Raw genomic sequence first — 20,772 nt, 5'->3', positions numbered from 1 at the left:
AATGAAGAAGACAATAAACATAGTTTTCAAATCCAAACACAATAGGTAAAAGGTTTTGATTTCATAAAAATTTCAAACATCAAAATCATCATACATTAGTTTTAGATGTTAAGTATGAAGAGCATAGAAAAAAGGGTGAAGTAAGAAGAGACAAATATGAACCCTTTGTTTGGGCAAATTTTGCAATGGTGAATTACATCAAGCACTAAGTGTATCTCTTGAATCATGCACTCATATCACAAGCTTTTTACAATTTCCATAGGATTGTTGGGGGACCATATACCTATGACTTTTATTGTTAGATTAGTGCACATCTTAAGCATGCATATTCCTTGAATTGGGACAAGAGATTTTTAGCTGGAAAAGTTAAGTAGAGGGTTTTAGGTCTCACTCTGTGCATGCATCCCTATAACCAATACTAGTAGTTAAATGAGAAAATCAAATGTATAAATGAAATTATTTATCTTCAACTATTTACACCCGACACAGTTTATTACAGGATTAAGGAAAGAAGCAGATGAGTAGAAGCAACTCGATCCTAGGTTCTAAAATCAAGAGTAAACATCCAAAATTTGAATCTTCCTCAACACCAACCAGCAGCTTCATCTCAAGATGATTCGACAAGCAACAGTATAAGTTATCTACAAACTCCGCTCCATAAATTCCCATATACGATCCCTAATTAAGTCGGGGAGGCATGTGACGTTCGTCTGGGAAAATCAACAGTTCATGGGGCTTTCCAGCGGCCACAAGTGCGTTCACAAGCTTGGCTGTGTGCCTGAAATGCACGTTCCCGTCAATCATGCCATGCACGAGCAGGAGCTTCCCTTTCATGTTGTCGATATGGTGCATCACGGAACTCTGCAAATAGCCTGATCGGTTTTCAGAAGGTAGACCCATGTATTTTTCTGTATAAAAAGAGTCATATCCATCCCATGATGTTGAAAAACTTGAGGAAACCTTGCTAACGCCATTGCCGACGCATATCCACCATAACTCCATCCGTTCAATCCAATGCAACCAAGCTTGGCAAAGATACGTACTTGACAAAAACACACGACACGAATTCAAGCAAAATACCAAAAACATGCAGTTTCAGAGGGAAACAAATAATCTAACCTTGCAAATTAATACACCTTTACTTGGCAGATACTGGGCTCTCATGCAGACTAGTTGTATACTGGGACCACCATATACGTGAATCATAGTTTGTACTGAGAAGCTTCAAAAAACTCCATTCATGGAGAGGATCTTTGCAAGCAGGTATAAAATCTGAGAGGAAGAATTTTATTGAATTGAAAGTGGGTGTGGATACCCATTTAAATACACAGAGGTACAATGCAGGTGAAGAAAAAACAAAACTTCAGCCACCTCAGCTATTCTGGTAGAAAAACGCTAATAACTAATGAGAAACACTAAAAGAGAAAAGCAATATGTACAATGAAGAAGTTGCTAATAACTAAGAAAGAAATAAAAGTGCAAAAGCCCTCGGATAAGTCGTGAATGCGAGAATGCGAGATGCTCTGTTTTTGTTTTCTGCTGCTCTGCTGCACATGAAGAAACTACAGCAGCAGCTCCACTTCAACACCCCCCCTTCAAGCTGGGTCTGGAGGACGAAGCAAACCCAGCTTGGACATGAATTTGAGAAAGGCAGCACTGGGAAGTGATTTCGTGAAGACGTCAGCAACTTGTAACTTGCTGGAGATAAAAGAAGGTAGAATGAAACCTTCTTTATACTTGTCGCGGACCACGTGACAATCAATATCGAGGTGTTTCGTACGTTCATGGAACACCGGATTAGCTGTGATGTGTAAAGCGGCCTGATTGTCACACCAAAATGGAATAGGAGTCGAAACTGAAATCTGGAAATCTTTGAGCAGGAAAGAGATCCATTGAAGTTCACAAACAGAGGCAACCATGGCACGATATTCCGCTTCGGCTGAAGAACGTGAGACGGTGTTCTGTTTCTTAGTCTTCCAGGAGATGAGGGAAGAGCCAAGAAAGATGCAAAAACCAGTAACGGAGCGACGTGTATCCATACAGGAGCCCCAATCAGCATCAGTATAAGCTGCAAGCTGAAAATTAGAGGATGAAGGAAAGAATATACCAGTAGTCAAAGAGCCCTTAAGATACTTCACAACGTGCAAAGCCGCAGACCAATGTTGATCAGTGGGATGTTGCAGGAATTGGCTTAGTTGCTGTACTGCAAACGATAGATCAGGACGCGTGAAACCAAGGTACAATAGGCGCCCTATCAGCCTTCTATATTTTTCAGGATCAGGAAGAGGGGATCCAAGTTCAGAACTGAATTTAATACCGTGAGGAAGAGGAGTCAAGACTGGATGTGCATCAGTCATCCCAGTATCAGTGATAATATCACTGATATATTTCCTTTGTGTAACACTCATTCCGTCAGAGGAGCGGGCAATCTCCAATCCCAAAAAATATTTTGCATACCCAAGATCCTTGATTGTAAAAAGATCATCCAAGTAAGCCTTAACCTCTATGATTAGTCCCTCCGCCGGACCCATGATGAGAATATCATCCACGTAAACGAGCAAAGCTAAAAAACCACCACTAGTGAGTTTAATGAACAGGCAATTATCGTGGGCAGACTGGAGAAATCCGAAAGCACTTAACTTCTGAGTGAATTCATGGTTCCATTGGCGTGAGGCTTGTTTCAAACCGTAAAGTGATTTGTGTAATTTGCAAACCATGCCAGGTTGCACAGCATATCCTTTGGGAGGCGTCATGTATACCTCCTCATCCAAACGCCCATGGAGGAAGGCGTTGTTAATGTCAAGCTGATGAACCGGCCACGAATAAGCTGCAGCAATGCTAAGAAACACCCGTACAGTAACACTCTTAGCTACTGGAGAGAAACTCTCAGTATAATCTACTCCTTCAATCTGAGTGTACCCCTTCGCGACAAGACGAGCCTTATATCGACTGACACTTCCATCAGGATTCAATTTTAACTTGTAGACCCATCGTGAACCGATGGCTCATTTTCCATGCGGTAGATAAGTTAAACTCCATGTATTATTCCTTTCAAGAGCCTGAATTTCATCCTTCATTGCCAATTCCCATTCAACGCATCCCTGAGCTTGAGAATAAGATCTAGGTTCCTGCAAAACAGATAACTGGGCAACAAAATGCAAGTGTGCAGTGGAGAAAGTAGAGTGATGATTGCAGACATAATCAGATAGCCAAGCGGGCTTATGAACATGACGAGTTGAATGTCTGAGAGGTCTAGGTGATGTATTTTGTATAGGAGAAGGGAATGCATTAGCAGGAACAGAATCAGGAAACATAGGTTCAGTGGACTGAGGAGAAGGGGTCTGTATAACATCAGGGGCAAGTTCTATATCAGGGACAAGTTCTATATCAGGGACAAGAGGTAGACTGGTATCTGGGGCTTGAGTTGATGGGGACTGCAAAGGAAAAACATGTTCATGGAAGATAACATCACGTGATACTACAAGCTTATTTGTGTCTAAATCATACAATCTATACCCTTTGTAATCATGGCAATACCTAAGAAAGACACATTTTAGAGCCCTTTCACTGAATTTATCCTTGTCAGACTTGGGTACGGTGGCAAAACATAGACACCCAAAGATTCGTAAATGATCATAAGTTGGAGTAGTATTATATAACATCTCATATGGACTTTTCCAAGATAGTACAGAAGAAGGTAGCCTGTTGAGGATGTAGGTGGCAGTGAGCAAAGCTTCGCCCCAAAATTTTGTAGACAAACATGACTGAAAAAGCAGAGACCGTGCTATTTCAAGGAGTTGCTTATGACGTCTCTCAACTAAACCATTTTGCTGGGGAGTATATGGGCAAGATTTTTTATGAAAGATGCCTAGCAATGCGAATAGAGATTGACAATCCCTGCCTAAAAACTCGGCCCCATTATCAGTTTGTATATGTTTAACGGATGAATGAAACTGATTCTGGGCATATTTAAAGAATGTTTTTAACAAAGTAGGAGTTTGGCTTTTGTGTCTCATCAAATATGTCCAAGTCGCACGAGTGTAATCATCCACAATCGTAAGAAAATAATGGCAATTGGACAAAGTTGGTTTATGATAAGGTCCCCATATGTCGACATGTATAAGATCAAAAGGTTTGGATGTCGAAGAAGTGCTATGGGGAAAAGGCAACCTATGTTGTTTAGCGAGAGGACACACAGTACAAATTTCAGCATTTTTAGTAACATTTTTCATGGTGGGAACATGTTCAAGTACCTTGAGCGAGGGATGCCCCAACCTCTTGTGCCATAACAAAGCATCAGATTCTATAACACGAGATACAAAGTTCGAAGAAACAGATTGGAAAGATTTGATAAAAGCTGTATCAAAAGACTGTTTATTGAGAATATAGAGATGTTTAGTTTGCTTTGCCACTGCTACCACCTCATTAGTCATCCGGTCCTGTATCAGACAACAAGAGGGAAAGAAAGTGAAACGAAGTTCAGAAGTGGTACACAACTTGCTAACCGAGATCAAGTTAGACTGAAAAGTGGGAACGTATAGCACATCTTTGAGCACGAGTCTCTTAGATAAATGTATGTGACCAGATTGTTTAGTTTGTATTGAGGTGCCATCAGGTAGATATATAGAAGATGTGAAAAGGGATTTACTCAAAAAGTGGAAAGCATTGACATCACTGCACATATGACTTGTTGCACCAGAATCTATAATCCAGGAACTTGGATGCAAATGCTCAATACCAGTAAAGGTGCAGTAGTGCATACCTGCAAAATTTTCTGAACAACTTGCCTGGATAGGGTCTGAAGGCAACTTTTTCAGCATCTTCATAAGCTCCATGACCACATCATTAACTGAGGATTGATCCTCCCTTTGCACTTCTTTTTGAAACTTAGGTTCTGGTCCTTGCGCAATATTCACCCTGTTCGAATCCCCAACACTTTTCCTTCTTTGTTCGTTCAATTCTTTATACCATTCCGGCACTCCGTGCAACTTGAAACAAGTACTTTTGTCATGACCTGTTTTGCTACAATGCTCGCATTTCATACTTCGTTTATCTACTACTCCTCTCTTTCTGTAACTCTGTCCTCTTGGTAATTCCTCTCGTTTCTTGGCTGCCCCTTCAGCAAACAATGCTGCTCCCTCAAGTGATTCACCCATGTGTACTTGCCTTTGCCTCTCTACGCGTAAAATCATCGAATAGGCTTTATTTATACTCGGTAGAGGTTCAGCAACCAGAATCTGACTCCGCACATTATCGTATTCTTCATTCAGACCCATAAGAAACTGCATAAGATGATTTTGCTCAATCAGGTCCGCCATCGCCTTAGCGACATTGCATGTACAGGCGCATCCACAGGTACACTCAGGTAATGGTCTCAGCTGAATTAGTTCATCCCATAGCATTTGGATTTTGGTGAAATAATCCACAACTGACAAATCTCCCTGTCTAACAGATGCAATCTCTCGCTCCAATTGATATAAGAGTGGTCCATTACATACTCCATACCTTTCATTCAAGGTAATCCACAAGGTTCTAGCAGATTTAGTGTATATAAAAGCATTAGCTATGTTTTTAGTCATCGCATTAAGTAGCCAGGACGTCACCATACAGTCAACACGCGTCCATTGTTCCAATAACTCAGGGTCTTCTACAGGTTTTGCACATGTGCCAGTAATAAAATCGAGCTTCGATTTTGCTCCTAGAGCACGACGAACAGCTCTACTCCAACTCAAGAAATTTTTGCCATCAAGAGGCGTGGATACAAGCATCATACCTGGATGCTCTGAGCTATGAAGCTGCAGAGCTTCGGACTTCAAACGATCCAGCGCATTTACAGTGGTTTGAGTCGCAGCCTCCATCGCCATAGCTGCTGCGCTTCACAAGTGCTCTGTTTTGTGTGTCGCGGAAGCAGGATCAGAGACCTTCAATCGAAGGCTCTGATACCATGCTGAGAAGCTTCAAAAAACTCCATTCATGGAGAGGATCTTTGCAAGCAGGTATAAAATCTGAGAGGAAGAATTTTATTGAATTGAAAGTGGGTGTGGATACCCATTTAAATACACAGAGGTACAATGCAGGTGAAGAAAAAACAAAACTTCAGCCACCTCAGCTATTCTGGTAGAAAAACGCTAATAACTAATGAGAAACGCTAAAAGAGAAAAGCAATATGTACAATGAAGAAGTTGCTAATAACTAAGAAAGAAATAAAAGTGCAAAAGCCCTCGGATAAGTCGTGAATGCGAGAATGCGAGATGCTCTGTTTTTGTTTTCTGCTGCTCTGCTGCACATGAAGAAACTACAGCAGCAGCTCCACTTCAACAGTTTGGTCCAAATTTTGCTGCATCTGCTTTATATACAAAGCAGTTCCATCCTTTGCCTCTACCTGAATTACGTCAAGTCGGAGTTTGTCAAATCTTGGGATGTTGACATCAAGTGTAATAAGGAATCATGAATATCAACAACTGATGATCAATCACAACCAGATGTATGAGTTAATTTTGGGTCTCGTCTGGGAATAAAGATGAGATTCCAGAGGGGCATCTAAAGTTGCAGTAAAATAAAGCAAGGCCAGAAAACTTGCTCAATTATCCAATCACCTTCAGTAATAGGTCCCAAGCACACTCCATCTCAGTCATGCAAATTCAAATGTCTGAATCCTGCAGATGATTTATTAGGTATTTTTTGGATCCATGTTTCATTTTCTTCTTGCAAGATGACCTGTCTTGAGGAGCTTTGGTTTAGTATGTCCTATTCAAAACTCCAACTCAGTCTCGCCAAATATTCCTCATCATTTTCCTGCCGCAGACAACTAACTGCTCCACCATTGCCACAAATAACCCCCAAACCCACTTTTACATTTGAACCAAATTATGTTTGTTGTATTTAAGTATTGAATCAAATTATTAGTAATTGAAATTCAATGTAAGAAAGAAAATCAAGGAAAAGAAGTGCATTATGTAGTAAGTTATTTTATTTTTGACAGAAAATTTTTTGGTCATTTCTTATATATGAAATAAATTGTATTTTTTTCATAATTAATACAATAATTGTATTCCTACCTACTTATGGTCAATCGCAATACAAGCCCCAATTTAAAAAGTCACATGCTTTTTCCGGCGAGTGACTCAACTTTTCGACCAAATTTGTACCAAAATTGAGATTTTTTCAGTTTTACGGGACCAAAATGAAACCCTAATAACTTAGGGGACTAAAATGAAAATGGCCTGAAATTAGGGGACGAAAATTGCCTTTAAGCCAACAAATTATAAATATCTTTTAATATTTGATGAAATTATATAATTTTTTTGATTGAGATATGAAATTATCTTTACTGTATCCAAAAAAGAAAAAAAAAAAGAAAAAGAAAAGAAACAAGAAGGAAATTGCCAATTATCCCATCTAACTTTAAATACAACCTTATTACTATTTACTACATAAAAATAACAATACTAATTTCATGTCCAATTATTATATGCTAGTCCCTACACATGATGGACAATGGATCTTTTCTACATAAGACATTCCCATACCTCAAAAACCTACTACCACTACAAGAAAATCCCTTCAAATTATCCAACACAAAATATGTTAATCTTGATCCTATACAATTCACCTGCAATACCAGAACTTGCAAACCTTAAACTTTCTGCAAATCAACTCATAGAGGCTTCTTCCGACATGTTGAAACAAACCGAGATCTCTTTCGTCCGTGTTTGTACTATCTTCTCCAAGCATCGACTCAAATTTTAGGAAACTATATTTCCTTTTAAAGTTGATCGCCCCCAGGCGAGAAACGAGGGGAGATTCTAATGCCGAACTGTACGTTTCACACTTCCATGTCTTCGACTTCTGACCGCACCACAAAGCTAGGAAATGCGAGTGTTATATCCCTGAAAAGCTCAGGTATGATATCTCAGACAAGCCTCACATAGTATTCTAACAAATGCATGTGCATAAGGTAATGTAAAATTCTGAACTTCTGGTTAGTCTTGGGAACAAATTTTCGACTGCTATAAAGAAGAACAGAGTTGGCAACGTGCATTTTTTGAATAATATGGTTTGAACTGATGCTTCAAACTTACTTCAGATATGGAAGGGTCATGTTCTTGATAAGAGAAGGATATTTGGATACAAATTCCTTCCACTCGTCTAGGTCGATTTTTCCATCCCCCTTTGCGTCTGCCTCACTAAACGTCTGTGGCATAAGATAAAACCACATGAGAGAGTGAATATATGAATCTAAAGAGATTGTATTCAAAATTCAGAAGCCAAATTGGTTCTATCTTGACCTTGTCTACAATCGTTTCAACAACATCATCTGAGAGTACGAGATCTGATTCATGTAATAGTGCCACTACCATCTCTTTCAACTGCCAAATTACACCAAATGCTACTTCAGAAACTAAACTCGGAGAGAAAAAACTGCGTTCTACTCAGTTGAACAGTTGAGAGCCTACCTCTTCCCTCTCAATGTACCCTGTGTGCCTCAGATCGTACAATCTGAATGCAACTGTCGGAAAATGTTTAGTTAGAGAGAAGAAAAACCAAAGCCACCTATTCAGATCATTAGGTATGCCATGCAAAGTGAATCTTATCCTTACATGCAACTTTCTCTTCAACTGGTGCAACAGGGTGAAATACGCCTAATGACCGGACAAATTCTCCAAATTCAATCACTCCATTACGTTTGTAGTCGAACAAGTCAAATATCTACATGAGCAATTTTCACAATGCAGATTCAGTTAAGGATAGCATAGAGATACATATGTTGTTAACAAGGTGGATATACATTGGAAAGAAATCACACAAAAATGAAGCAGTACCCACCCTGTCAGCAAATAGATTTCTCTTGTTTTTGTTTCTGAAAAGTGCCAGCTGGAATTCTTCCTGATGAGTTTGAACAAAAAGTTGATGCACTATAATAAGATACTTTTTTCTAGTTTGTGAGCGACAGGTCACTAAATCATATATATATATATATATATATATGAACATAGTAACTTTTGAATGAAAAAAAAGAGATATAATCAAGTCATAAGTGAACTGATGACGATACCCTGTGAATGAGCCCGTCATCGATTATGGAGCTGCTTATTTTCTTAAACAGTTCATATAAAGCTTCTACTTCGCTCACTGTGACTGCAAGATAATAAAATCCAATCAACCACAAGGATAAAATCTGAGGGAGCATAGAGCAAATTCGAGTTCAAGCAGTAGACTGAGACTTATCACTTATGGCATATATCTAGCCTTAGCCAAACAGCACAATATTTGATGTGTTCAAAGTAAATGAAATTTGACTATGATCGGAGACATCAGCAGGCATCAAGCAGATTCCTTATGTTTCACTAAGTAAATCATACTCTGGTGTTTTAAACAACCACTTATGATAATCTACGTTTGAATTATTTTCATGTAGAGATCCAATGAAGCCCTTTAAAGCAAAAGATGAGTGTAAGATGAGTGCGATATGGTGCATACTCACAAGGTGTCTCAGCAGCAAGAACAGTCGGCTCCTCGTAACCAGGGACGTGTCTTCGGGATTTAGAGTGAAAGCAGCCCATCGGAATAGGAAAGGCAATAGGTTTGTCCACAATCATATACACTCATGCTAGAGGAACTACTTGTGATAACCCCCACCTGTCGAAATGGTTCATAATAACTTAGTTCGTCCTAAAATGGTTGTTCAAGAGTTCGTCGGATCACCTATAGAGATTGATATCACTATTGCAAATATGACGAAGTGCAAGATCATGACGAGAAGATAACTTCAATGGCTGGCCATCCAAACAAATCATAAAATCCCTCAAGATATAGCTCAATTTGGGATTTTAAAAGAGGAAATGAATAACCATCCTAGAATATACTAAGGCCACCAAATTCGGAGTTTAATACTTGAAATTCACTGTAGCATGAAATATCCAAACACGCTCAATATATTTGTAAATGAACTTAGAATTCTCATTTCCAAATCCATCAATCCATACACAACCTAAGAGTATCCAATATAATTAATTGTGATTAAAATGCAGAGATACGGAGAGCAGGAAACACAAACAAGATGCCAGAGGATATCTGATTTTTTTTTATAGTTTTAAGGCAACAAATGTGGCGATAAATTCCCGATATGGAGCCATACATACTCATGGGACCACCTCTTACCAAGTCAAATTCACCCCTTTTATAAGGGAAATTACAAATTATCATTGGACTTTTTACTATCAGCCAAAAAGCCAAATATCATATATAATTCTAACAAAATCAGTATGACCATAAGCAAATCTAACCCTTTCCTCATTTGACCCTATCAATCAGAAGGAATATCCAAGAAACTTAAATTCCACTAAATGTCAAAGCCAAGAACACTGTGAATATATACAGATAACCTTTTTTAAGGAGCAGACCGGTAAGTGCATGTTAACTGATGTTACTAACCAAAAATTCAATCTTTTAAGCAAAATCCACAACCAAGGAGTTTCTTTTCTTTTCTTCTTTTTTTTTTTCCCCATCCAAGAATTCAACTGAAACAAAACAATCAATGCCCAATATTACAAGATCCTCAACAGCCCAAAAAACATGTTAGATTAATAACGATGATCAGAAGTCACATAGGATCATTTTGTAGGAAATTAAGGTGAAAAAGAATGAATCTTGATTCCGAACCCATAATGCACAACACAAATCAGACAACAACTCAAGAGAAAACAAAGACAAAATATATTACCAATCAAAGAAGAAGAAGAAGAAGAAAAATGAAGTAGCCAAGAAAACCCAGAGAAAGTAGAAAAGAGCTGAAGAGGAAGATAAGAACTAACCCGTGAGGCGCGGGATCTTGGGTACGCTGCTGCTTGTGCAAGTGTTGCTCTTTGTGACACCTAATTCTGTGTCTATGCTTGCATGTTTCCTGCTTATGTACACCTCTCTCTCTCTCTCTCTCTCTATAAATATATACATATATATGTAAAAGGATATTAATGAAAAAGAAAAAATACAACCTGTATTTAGTCTTTTTCTATTTCTTTTGACATAATAACTGTGAAATGGGATTGGTGTTCTTGAGTTCACAGCAGGCAGGAGGCGTTTACTTCTGGGCTCGGTCGCATTCAGCCAGAGTTAAAAGGCTTTCGCTTTCTGTTCCCTCATTTACAATTTCATTGCATTATTTTGTACCACAAATAAACCAAAACCGGACATCGATCTCCATCTCGACGTAAACGTGTAATAAATATACATATGATGTCCACTGATTTAATAATTCATTATGTATTCTTCTCAAGACTCCAACTCCATCTGTCCACCACTATTCTCAGAAACTTATATATATGTATCAATTATACTTGGGCCCCTAAAGAAATGCGAAATGGCGTTTCTCTTCATGAAAAAAAAAAAAAAAAAAACTTCTGAAATTATATTTGCTTTCTCTTTAAGAAATTTTTGTTTATAATTGCACCCCGTTAGTTAGCATTTGGATAAAAAATACTAAGTCGACAAAAATTTCATATAAAAATTCAATTTTACCCTTCCTTCAGCATTATATATAATTAATTGATAAAAATACACTAGTATTACTTTTATATTTATAAAGGGATAGATGTGTATATACAAATTCAAAATTGTGTAATTGTAATAAAATATTCTTGAAAAAAAAAGGCCCACATTTGCGGAATTTGAACTCCCACCAACTTCATTGTGATCTCTCAATTTTCCTACTTTGGCGAATATATCGATATTAACTGGTCAGTCACTCACTCAATTTAATTGATATCTAAAAAGAAAAAGAAAAAAAGATATCGATATTTTTAAATCGATCAATATACTATTGCAACAATCAATACGCAATACATAATATATTTTTAAATCAATCAACAAATTTAAAGCAAAACATAGAACTATCATAATACTATTAAAATTATATTCGAAAGACTCGAACGCACAATTTCTCAATTTAAATATTTCAATCTTACCTGTCAGATAAAGAATCATTGATAATTCAATTGATATTAATAAAATGCATTATAATTTATAATCATATAAGTCCTCGAACTTATCTATCTACACATAATTAACAAGTAGCATATATATATATATATATGTACAAGAAAGCAACGGCTGCCTACGTCTCTACTTTCCATACTCTACAAATGACTGTATTCCAGTTATGTATGTATTTGTCATTTTCTGGCTTACTAAAATAATTAAGATTTTAATGAGTTTATTAGTTGTCCTTGTTAATTAAAATATATTCCAATTATCTCAACCAATAAACTTTAAATTGCTTATCACCAATCATTATCAATTTGGTATATCTAACTCACTATTCAAATAAAAATTTCATTTTTGCCTAACAACACTATGATCATATCCACATTAATTCTTGAAATTCAATTACACCAGATTACTGCAAGATTATCGTCTAAAGGAACGCTTGTAATCTCTAAATACAATTTCAAACCTTTTTTTTTTTTAATTCTGCTAAGAAATGCTATTTTATTTTTTTAAGTAAATTACATGGACTTCCTTAAAATTTGTTATAAATACAAATATCTCTTCTTATATATTTGAAAAATTAAAAATACTATTTTATATTACAAAATACTCTTTTGTGACAGCCCATTGTAAGGAGGTATTTACAATTTTAGAGGGTTATTATTAATTTTTTAGATAATAAGAGGTATTTATAATATGATAAATTTCAGAGGAGCACGTTATAATTTACTCTTTTATTATTTTTTTTAGAGTATTTACAAGTAGAGAGACAGTTGTTCCACCTACAGATTTTGATACATTTTTTTTATATATAATTAGTTTTAATTTTTTACAAATATTATTTTACGTTTTCACTTTTTTACACAAAAATCGTTATTTTACTTATTTCCCGAATTTCAACTTTTTATAAAAATTTGAAAAAACTTGTACGTAAATGTGGTCGACAAGACGAGTAAACGTAAAGCATATAATATGATTAACCTTAAATATTAAAAGCAAACTATAATAACTGAGGTTTTAAATTCAAATTCCATAAAAATCTAAGTATTAATCTTATTTCATTCAAGTAAAATATGGCCATAATTAAATAAACAAAAGAAAGCCATACATATGTTAGTAGATGAGCCATCAAATCCAGAAAGGACTAGAGATATGTTGGCACAAACCGCAGCAAAATCGACAACAAAGATCACCAACACCACTCCTTTCCAAATAAAAAATAAAAAATAAAAAAACAATAATAATAATTAAAAAAAAATGAATAGTCACATCTCTTCTTCTTCTCCATTCCTTTTTCTTTTTCTTTTTTGTTTTGGTCTCCCATTTTGATAATAGTTCATTAGCATGTGGAAAAAATATCTGTTATAACATTTATTTAAAAAATTATATTTATTTCAATTTTCAAAATAAAGAACTATTTATTATTTTCAAATTAATTGCTCTCGTACCTTCGATTTTATGTTATTGACATCAATATGTATAAATGAAAATATTAGATCATAACATGAGAAATAAATTAACTATTCAAGAGAGAAAACGGGGATATGTTTTTAAATAAGAGAGATATACATAAAACAAAAACTCCAAATCGGGATGATTTTAACTCCAACGACCAATATAACTTAAAATAAGTTTCAAGAACCATTTATACTTTCATATACATATGTAATTTTATATATGAATTATAAAATTAATATAATATTTACGTAAACAAAAATAAATAAATACTCACAATGTTTTAATTTAATAGCAAGTAGCATGTATAATTGAGCGGCACGCGTTGCTCTTGCTCATATATACAAGTCAAAATTTTGAATAAATAAATGAAGTCGTGAAACTTGAAACACGATTAGAGTAGTAAAGTCAATTATGGCTCCTTTCCTCCGAATAGCAAGCTGGCCTGGGATGGGATGTGGATTTAACTTTTAAGTCGTCCAAGGCTGCTATCTTTGATGGTTGTCTGGCTGCTTGTTTACATATTATTATTATTATTATTAATATTATGGATAATTACATGTCTGGCTGCATGTTTACGTATTACTATTTTTATTATGGATAATTGCATCTGCATTCCGTAACATTTCTTTTTATAGAAAATTACATATACATTCATAAAAACTGTTATTTTAAAAAAATGACATATACATCATCTAAAAACGTCAACATTATTACACAAACTACCATTATTTTTTGGCTACTAAGAGTTGCTTCTGTAATTATGCAAAAACAATAATAGTTTGTATAAATAAATTATAAATTAAGAGGTGTAAATGTAATTATCCCATATTTTTAATTTGAATTGAGTTCGATCATATTCAAATAAGAGGATGTTTGAGTGAGTTGAATTATAAGCTTTTCAAAATATATTATGAGATATTTGTAAGCTCTTTTAGAAAAAATAAGGACTTCGCACCCTATTTTTTAAATTTTAATTTTAATCATATTAATTACAAAATGATTCCTAATATTTTATAAGTTGTATAATCTTATTTTATCGAAATATTTTAAAATCTTAATATTATATAAAACGTATGATGTTATACGTTGTTTTAAATAAGTTTAGCCAAACATCCTTTTCATAGGATCGACAATAGCTCGTGATAGTATTTATATATATACATATATATATATATTACTTTTAGGAACAAAAATAAAAATTAATTATGTATTAATGAAAAGAGAATGTTAGAATATATTAATTAATGATGTATTACGTAAATATAGTCTTTAGGTAATTATTATGCAGTTGCTAAAAATGACTAATTATATAATAATATTTATTACTATATACAGTTGATTTTTCACCCACTATATATTTCTTTAGTTTCTAGTTTCAATAAAATTTTGAATTTTTGACATGATCAACTAGGTAGGTTGATGTCATAATTTAATTAATATATTTCAACAATCCTCCAAATAAAAAAGGAAATTAATAAATACTGATAGCTACATAATGACAACGAAATAGATATGCTCAAGTAGAAAATGAAATGTGGAAAACATTGCAGTTTGAACCTTTTTCATTTAAAAAAAAAAAAAAAAAGCTGAGACCTTTTTAGAAATCAAAGGCAAAAGCCAACAATTCCTTTTTTTTCTTTTACTTTTTAGCTTTTCATAAGAAATAATGCTACTTTTTATATTGTTTGATTTGAAATAAGAGTCATAATGAATAGTGTCCAAACAAGAAAAACAAGTTTTGGTCATCATTGGCTTTTTTTTTTTTTATGAATATTTCAAATAATTCACATATTCGATTATTATCAACACACAGTTGTTAATGTTTGTTTATGATTGACATGATATTTTTTAGTAATATAGTGTGATGGGGAATTAAGACAATAATCACTAGAATGAAACAAATACTTTCAAAATAAGTGTTTTTTACAAAACCAACTTGAAGATCTGCGCCTTTTTAATTCAGGTCAGGTTGTTGATCCTGATCTGAATCCATGACCTAACTCAAAGGACCTGTTATCAAGGACCGTTGATGAACCTAACGTCATATAAGTTAGGATCACGACACGCGGCATAATACTTGTGGACTTTTTGGATAGGCAAATGGACCCATTCAGACATTATAAATACCTCATTTACAGTTCATTTATGATAAGATATTTATTATATTGAAAATCCATATTAGATCGCATTCACATTATTTTTCTTATCTCGAACTCCTTCACCAATTTAGATATTGAATGGGTCTTTGCTAAGGACCTCCCAACAACCTAACAATCTGCTTTCTTTTCTCAGGTTCCAAACTTTTTCAAGAATGCGAGGTCTGACAACCTGCGACTCGGATCATAGGATTTATTTAGAATAAATTTATTTAAATTCTATGAATCAATTGAAATATCATGTTTCTTGTGAAAGAATTCTTGAACCAATTTTCTCTTATTACTTTGAATTTTGCAAGAACATGGACGTAAGTCAATAACAACCGCATCATCTTTAAAGCAATTTACGTCTTGTGATAGTTAAAGTATTTTAAAAACCCTTTTGTGTTAAACAAAATGTTAAAAATCAGCCCACGATCTTAGAAATATAGTAATAATTAACCCACTTGCCGACAGCAGTAGGACAACCGCATTTGGTGTGCGATTTGTTTTTGCTTCTAAAATGACAATATTGCTCATATCCTCCGCGAATACAAGACATCAATTATAAAACAGTCCTAATTTAAACAGAGAAAGATCACAACGTACAACTTCTCCGGAACATCAAAGCCAACTTCTCTCATCCGCTTTTGCTTTGTAGAATTTGTATGGTTGTGATCTTTCTCTGTTTAAATATGACTATTTCATAATTGAGGACTTGTGAGGGCAATTTTTTTCATTTAAGAGGAAAAAATAAATTGCACCATCAAGCACGTCTCTTCCACTGCTATCCACAAAGGGTTACCTACTATATTTTCAAGATCACAGGAGTATTTTTTTATTATTTTATTTAATAAAGGTTTTTTTTTTAAAAGAAAAAAAACATTTTGATTATGACAAACCCCGACAACCTCGTGAATATCCATTTATCCTAAATGCAATAATGTGGAAAATCAAGCTTGGCCTACACTAAAAAAATGAGCAGAAATTCAAGAAATAGACATTGAAGCATATAATGACTTGTAACAATTGGAGCTAAAGGTATAGAATTAGTGCACATTTGAATTATGGGCCCTCACCCGAACTTTCACACCGACAAATTTCTGACGGCTCCACAAATCTTCACTAAATACTAAAGTATCAATTATTAGGTCCAAAACTATGTCTTATGCAATAAATATAAGAGATACTTATACTCTTTTTTTAAAAAAATTTTTTTGACATAATTATATGTAAACTCTTTATGATTTAAAAATATATTTAGTATTTTTAGAATTTATTTCTATCTAACAAATAGGTCAATCTATTAGTGAAAATTCACTGAATTTACTGGCATCAATAGAAAATCTAAATGAAAATTAATATTTGCATTCAATTGATTTATTACTGACTTGTTGCAGGTTAAATATATTTTTTCCCACTAAACTACCTTTATAACGGTAAGAATATACCTCATCACATGTATTAAAATGTGAAGACGTATGAGAGTAATTTGGTCATAAAAATATTTACTTGATCTTAATAAATCAATAAGACAATCGAGAGTAAATATAAATTTTTATTTAATTTTATTGTTAATATCAGCAAATTCGATAAATTTTAACTAGTAAAATTATGTGTTGTAAACACGCGAACAAGGAAAAATGAAATATAAATATCGTTAGTTCAGATCAGGTTTTCAGTTTTGATATTAAACCTATTTGTTTATGAAAAAAGAATATTACATTTAGATCAATGGATCTGTTGTTGGAAATTTTTCAAATTCTTGGTAACAAATTTGGAGTTGTTTGGTTTTCGAATTTTGTTGATTTGGAGTCCTTTAAAATCATTTATTTTATTAAATTCGAAAGGCGTTCATCCAAACACAACATTAGTGCTAAGTACTATGAAAAGAATATTTATATTTATACTAATATAAAAAAAAAAAATTATTTATACTTACAAATAGCGGTTACTGACACGATCGCACCAATTTTTTGTTATTTCAAAAATGCCCTTCAATTAATCAACTTTTCAAATTTTAATATGTTAGTTTTCTCTTTTTTATATATTTTACATAGAAATAATATAGTTGGATTCTTTTTTTCTGTAAACCTCGCAAAAGCGGGAGAGCGAGAACTCTGATTAGAGTACCTGTGCCCTAGTTTATTCATGTGGTTGGGTTAGGCGTATCCGAAACGTAGGTCTGACTCTCTCTCTCTCTCTCAACCTGGCCATCCCTTTCTTCAGAGTATGTGGTCGTCCTCTTTCAGATTGAAATCAAGAAAGAGTGGAGCAACGAGCAGTCATATAATTAAAGTTGACATCTGTCTCTGTCCATCAACCTACTTAGCATATTTGATTAAGAGCTTTTAGGCGAGTTTGAACTATAATATAAGGGAAAGGAGAATCTTCTAAGAGTCGGGTTCTGTTCCATCCCCGATGTAATTGATTAAGTTCCACTACTGGCCGAAGTACATAATGGAAAGAAAAGGCATATGACACTGCTTCAAAGTCATAAGCTGATCCTTCTTCGGGCTGCTTCGGATCTAGAATCGGGGCCCTTACGTTTGGAAGTAAAATGGAAATGGGCCGCTATAGATTGCTGTTCATTCCACGTCGGCCCATTATTAATGTAATGGGCCCATTACATTTACAAAATCAATGTAAATTGAAACCCTGAAAACGCACCCTCTTCACACACAACACACAGTAAACTATCCCACACAAATGGCGCTCTCCAAACTCTCATTGTTCAACCACCTCACCAAAACCCTAACAAAACCTCGCCCTTTGCGGTTTCACGCGCCACCACCCACCTTCCTCCCAATCCGCCTCTTCTCCTTCGCCACCCCAGAAGAAGCCGCTGCTGAACGCCGCAAGCGCAAACGTCGCCTCCGCATCGAGCCCCCACTCTCCGCCCTTCGGCATCAACAACAGCAGCAACCTCGTCCTTCTCCCTCTCCAGCGCCGCAGAACCCTAATGCCCCCAAGCTTCCAGAGCCCGTCTCAGCACTTTCCGGAAATCGCCTCAACCTCCATAACCGTATTCTCAAGCTCATCCGCGAAAATGATCTCGAGGAGGCGGCGCTCCTCACGCGTCACTCCATTTACTCCAATTGCCGACCTACCATTTACACTTGCAATTCCGTTATGGCTGCTCAGTTGCGGCAGTTAAAGTATTCTGAGCTTCTCTCTCTCCACAGATTTATCACCCAAGCCGGCGTCGCAGCTAATGTCGTGACGTACAATCTTCTCCTCACCGTTTATCTCGATTGCCGGAAAACTGATTTGGCGTTAGAGCAATACAAGCAGCTAATTAATGATGCCCCGTTTAATCCCTCAACCACCACTTATCGCATTCTGATTAAAGGGCTTGTGGATAATCAGCAAGTTGAAAAAGCGCTTGAAATTAAGGATGAAATGGAGACAAAGGGGTTCAAACCAGATCCTACAATCTATTCCTACTTGATGTTGGGGCAAGCGAAGAATTCGAATGCAGAAGGGGTTTTTGAATTGTATGAGGAGTTGAACCAGAAAATGGGGTCAGAGGAGATTTTAGATGGGGTGGTTTATGGGAATTTGATGAAAGGGTATTTTTTGAAAGGAATGGAGACAGAGGCTATGGAATGTTACAAGAGGGTTCTGGGTGAGGGCTCTCCTATTAAGATGAGTGCAGTTGCATATAATTATATTTTAGAGGCTTTGAGCAAAAATGGCAAGTTTGAGGAGGCACTGAATCTGTTTCAGAGGATGAAGGATGAGCATAATCCTCCAAGAAAATTGAGTGTGAACTTGGGGAGTTACAATATCATAGTTGATGGGTATTGTGCAGAGAAGAGATTTAGCGATGCCATTGAGGTTTTCAATAGCATGGGAGAGAAAAGGTGCAGTCCGGATACTTTATCATATAATGTGCTGATTGATCAGTTGTGTAGTAATGATAAGTTGGCTGAGGCAGAGGAGCTGTACAAGGGGATGGGCGATAAGAAGGTAAGTCCAGATGAGTATACCTTTGTTACCCTGATGGACACTTGCTTTAAGGAGAATAGACCAGATGATGCAGCCCAATACTTTAGGGCTATGGTCGAGGCTAAGTTGAGGCCGAACTTGGCGGTCTATAGCAGGTTGGTTGAGGGATTGGTTAAAGTAGGTAAAGTTGATGAGGCGAAGTCATTCTTTGACTTGATGGTGCCAAAACTGAGGATGAATGATGATGCCTATAAGTTCATCATGAATGCGTTATTTGAGGTCAGGAAGCATGATGAAGTGCTGAAGATTGTTGATGGTATGTTGAGAGAGGATCCAAATGATTTCACTGAGGAGGTAGAGGAGTTTGTTAGAGAAGGGTTGAGAAAGGAAGGGAGGGAAGATGAGGTGACGAATCTTAAGTCAGACATAGAACGGGAGAAGGCTGAGGCAGCAGCTAAAGCTGCTGAAGAAGCTGAAAGAGCCAAGGCTAGTGCTAGGGCTGCAGTTGCCTCTCTATTGCCCTCTAAGTTGTTCGGCAACAAGGATAGTGAGAACAAGGATGTAGAAGAGGAGTCATCTGAAGCCTCTGAGGATGCTGCAACTACCTCTTTTTCTGAGAAAACAGAAATGCAGGCTGGAGAAGGAATTGCTGATGAAACTTCTGCAGGTATTACTTCATCCAACAATGATGTGGGACAAGAATCAGCAGAAAGTGTAGGCAATAGTGTAAGCGAGCAAGTAACAGTTTGACAGGGCAAGTTTTGAACTGAAGGGCAATATTATTTCTCCTTTGAAAAATTTGAGCATAATACTAATATTTGCAACCTCATTCAAATGATATTTTATGAAATTGAGATACGAGGAAGTGTATTTGTAATGCATGTAGCGATAGTATGGAGGATGATGCAGCCCACTTGATGCACCTTTAGTTCCAATGTTGTTGATGTGGCTTCAGTCCACAGAAACAACAAAGAAAAATTTCCTTCCGTGATTTTTTTGGTGCATGTCTTATTCTTCAGTAAATAAATAGGAAATCTTGGTGGTTGGATGTACCTGTTTTGGCACGAAAAAATATGTTCTTTGAGTTGCTATTTCAAGTTACCAGATCTTTAATTAGCACCAGCAGCAATTTTCTTCTTTTCAAATTTGAGCTAGAAGAAACAGAAGCGTGGTTGGCACTGGGCAACTGATGCAGATTTAATCGGAGCGAGTGAACCAAGGTCACGGTGCAGTGCGGGAAAAA

The 20,772-nt window shown here is 35.7% G+C and overlaps 3 protein-coding genes across 3 annotated transcripts; 1 reads left to right on the top strand and 2 right to left on the bottom strand.

Annotated features, from left to right (window-relative positions):
• Window positions 1-4,209: 4,209 nt before the first annotated feature.
• On the bottom strand, window positions 4,210-7,171 carry LOC110011914 (uncharacterized). Its single transcript, XM_020693544.2, has 2 exons — window positions 4,763-7,171; window positions 4,210-4,439 (listed from the first exon to the last, which is right to left on the bottom strand). Exons 1-2 carry the CDS (start codon window positions 5,862-5,864, stop codon window positions 4,426-4,428), a joined length of 1,116 nt encoding a protein of 371 aa, XP_020549203.2. The 5' UTR covers window positions 5,865-7,171; the 3' UTR covers window positions 4,210-4,425.
• Window positions 7,172-7,399: 228 nt separating this feature from the next.
• SOS3 (Calcium-binding EF-hand family protein) lies at window positions 7,400-11,179 on the bottom strand. Its single transcript, XM_011077690.3, has 9 exons — window positions 10,815-11,179; window positions 9,485-9,639; window positions 9,056-9,138; window positions 8,827-8,886; window positions 8,601-8,709; window positions 8,457-8,509; window positions 8,289-8,369; window positions 8,082-8,194; window positions 7,400-7,889 (listed from the first exon to the last, which is right to left on the bottom strand). The coding sequence occupies exons 2-9, from the start codon at window positions 9,597-9,599 to the stop codon at window positions 7,826-7,828; spliced, it is 678 nt and encodes a 225-aa protein (XP_011075992.1). The 5' UTR covers window positions 9,600-9,639; window positions 10,815-11,179; the 3' UTR covers window positions 7,400-7,825.
• A 7,055-nt stretch (window positions 11,180-18,234) lies between these two features.
• EMB1796 (Pentatricopeptide repeat (PPR) superfamily protein) lies at window positions 18,235-20,626 on the top strand. The gene has a single exon (XM_011077688.3). It carries the CDS (start codon window positions 18,288-18,290, stop codon window positions 20,277-20,279), a length of 1,992 nt encoding a protein of 663 aa, XP_011075990.1. The 5' UTR covers window positions 18,235-18,287; the 3' UTR covers window positions 20,280-20,626.
• Window positions 20,627-20,772: the final 146 nt, after the last annotated feature.

This window comes from Sesamum indicum, linkage group LG4, assembly GCF_026168435.1.
Source record: "Sesamum indicum cultivar Baizhima isolate 11 linkage group LG4, ASM2616843v1, whole genome shotgun sequence".
In the NCBI taxonomy this organism is placed as follows: Eukaryota; Viridiplantae; Streptophyta; class Magnoliopsida; order Lamiales; family Pedaliaceae; genus Sesamum; species Sesamum indicum.
Note: the sequence above shows the minus strand (reverse complement) of the source record. Positions and strands in the feature narration are given on the sequence as shown.